General features: G+C 62.8%; 1 protein-coding gene across 1 annotated transcript in view; it reads right to left on the bottom strand.

The window, feature by feature from the left end:
• The window catches only part of TIMELESS (timeless circadian clock), a gene marked incomplete at its 5' end in the record, with an annotated part of 6,658 nt that overhangs the window by 1,550 nt on the left and 3,498 nt on the right, over positions 1–1,610 (bottom strand). Inside the window, 7 exon segments of the mRNA XM_009080852.1 lie at positions 6–84; positions 166–248; positions 338–461; positions 537–613; positions 693–846; positions 1,252–1,451; positions 1,532–1,608. Of these exon segments, the coding sequence (XP_009079100.1) occupies positions 6–84; positions 166–248; positions 338–461; positions 537–613; positions 693–846; positions 1,252–1,451; positions 1,532–1,608 (794 nt within the window).

Here is a 1,610-nt window from a genome sequence, read left to right as displayed (position 1 = left end):
CTAGCCCCAGCCCCAGCAGCTTCTCCACTACCCGAGCCCGTGACCGCCGTGCCGTCAGGTGCTTCATGATGTTCCCCATGATGTCTGTGGGAGGGGGGATCAGGGTGGGGGGGCTCCAAGGAGCTATAGGGGGGCTGCTCCCCTGCCTGTCCTGGCCCCACTCACCCTCTGAGTCCCGAAACTCCTCAAAGAGCCGAGTCAGCTCCTCCTCCTGCTCTTGTGTCCACAGCACGATGCAGGTGCCCTTCCTGGGGGAGCACAGCCGCAAGTCCAGGCCTCGGGAGGAGGTGGGTCCCTGCCTGAGCCTGGGGGTCTCCCATGGGGGTCTCTGACCCACCTCTCCCGTGGGAAATCCTTGGCACTGCTGGCCAGCCCCATCCGCACCAGCTGCTTCACCACCTGCCTCCGTGTCCGCCCAGGTCTCGGGAGATGAGCCAGAATGGTGGCAATGACATTCTCACCTGCGGGAGCAGGAGGATGCAGGGATGATGCCCACACTGCCCACCACCCCCCAGCCCCAGGGACCCTAGTGGTACCTTCTGCCTCCTTGTACTTCCAGTACAGCTCCTGCAGCTCCTGCTCCTCCTGAGGGGTCCAGATAGGAACTCGGCTTCTGGCAGCCCTGGGCAGAGGCAGAAGGGAGGTGAGATGAGGGGAGTAGGAGCAGCAGCCCTCTTCTGGGCACCACTTACCCCTCTCCCTCCTGCAGGGAGCTGTAGCCCTCGGTCATCTCCCGGACAACCGCTGGGCTCTTCCAGAAAAGCAGCTCCACGAAGGCCTTCTTGTTGGTGGCTGCCAGCACAAAGAACTTGCCCAGGATGAACTTGGCTAAGGCCACCAGCTCCTGTGAACAGCAGGAGGGAGAGAGGAGCTGGGGGACACCAGTGGCAGAGTGGAGCAGAAGGGGGGGCTAGGGACAGAGAGGGCCTGGGGGACACCAGTGACAGACTGAAGCAGGAACGGGGCTAGGGACTGAGAGGGGCTGGGGGATATGGGGACATAGAATGGAGCAGGGGACACCAAGAGTGAATAGAGGAGCAGGGGGGTGTTGGGGATGAAGAGTAGGGATGGGGAATGTCAGGGATGGAGAGCAAGGCTGGGGGACACCAGGGATGGAGAGCAGGACTTGGGGACACAGTGGATAGAGAGCAGGGATGTGGAACATCAGGAACAGAGAGGGGCTGGGGGATGTTGAGGATTGAGTGGGGCTGGGGGGCACAGGGACAGATCCCCCCCTCGGGGGCTTGCGGCTGTTTGCACTAGCCGCAGGGTCACTGAGCAGGCGGTGGAAGAGGGTGAAGAGGGAGAGCTGGAAGAGCAGGGGCTCCATGTGCAGGTCACGGGCCAGGCGGTGCAGCAGGCGTGCAGCACAGTGGTTGGTGTGGGGGCTGTTCCGTGCGTACCCCCGCAGCAGGAGCACCAGCGCCCGCACCACAGGGGCACAGGCAAACCTGCCCCAGTGGCCACATGAGTGGGGCCATCACAAAGCAGGGCCACCACAAACCCCCAGGGACCACCCGACCCTTCTCACCGCTTCAGGTAGTCGAGAAAGTTGAACTCCTTCTCGGACACCTGCATGGTCTCTGTCTCCTCTTCCTCATTCTTCTTCT

This window comes from Acanthisitta chloris, unplaced genomic scaffold (genome assembly GCF_000695815.1).
Source record: "Acanthisitta chloris isolate BGI_N310 unplaced genomic scaffold, ASM69581v1 scaffold28138, whole genome shotgun sequence".
NCBI classification, from domain to species: domain Eukaryota; kingdom Metazoa; phylum Chordata; class Aves; order Passeriformes; family Acanthisittidae; genus Acanthisitta; species Acanthisitta chloris.
Note: the sequence above shows the minus strand (reverse complement) of the source record. Positions and strands in the feature narration are given on the sequence as shown.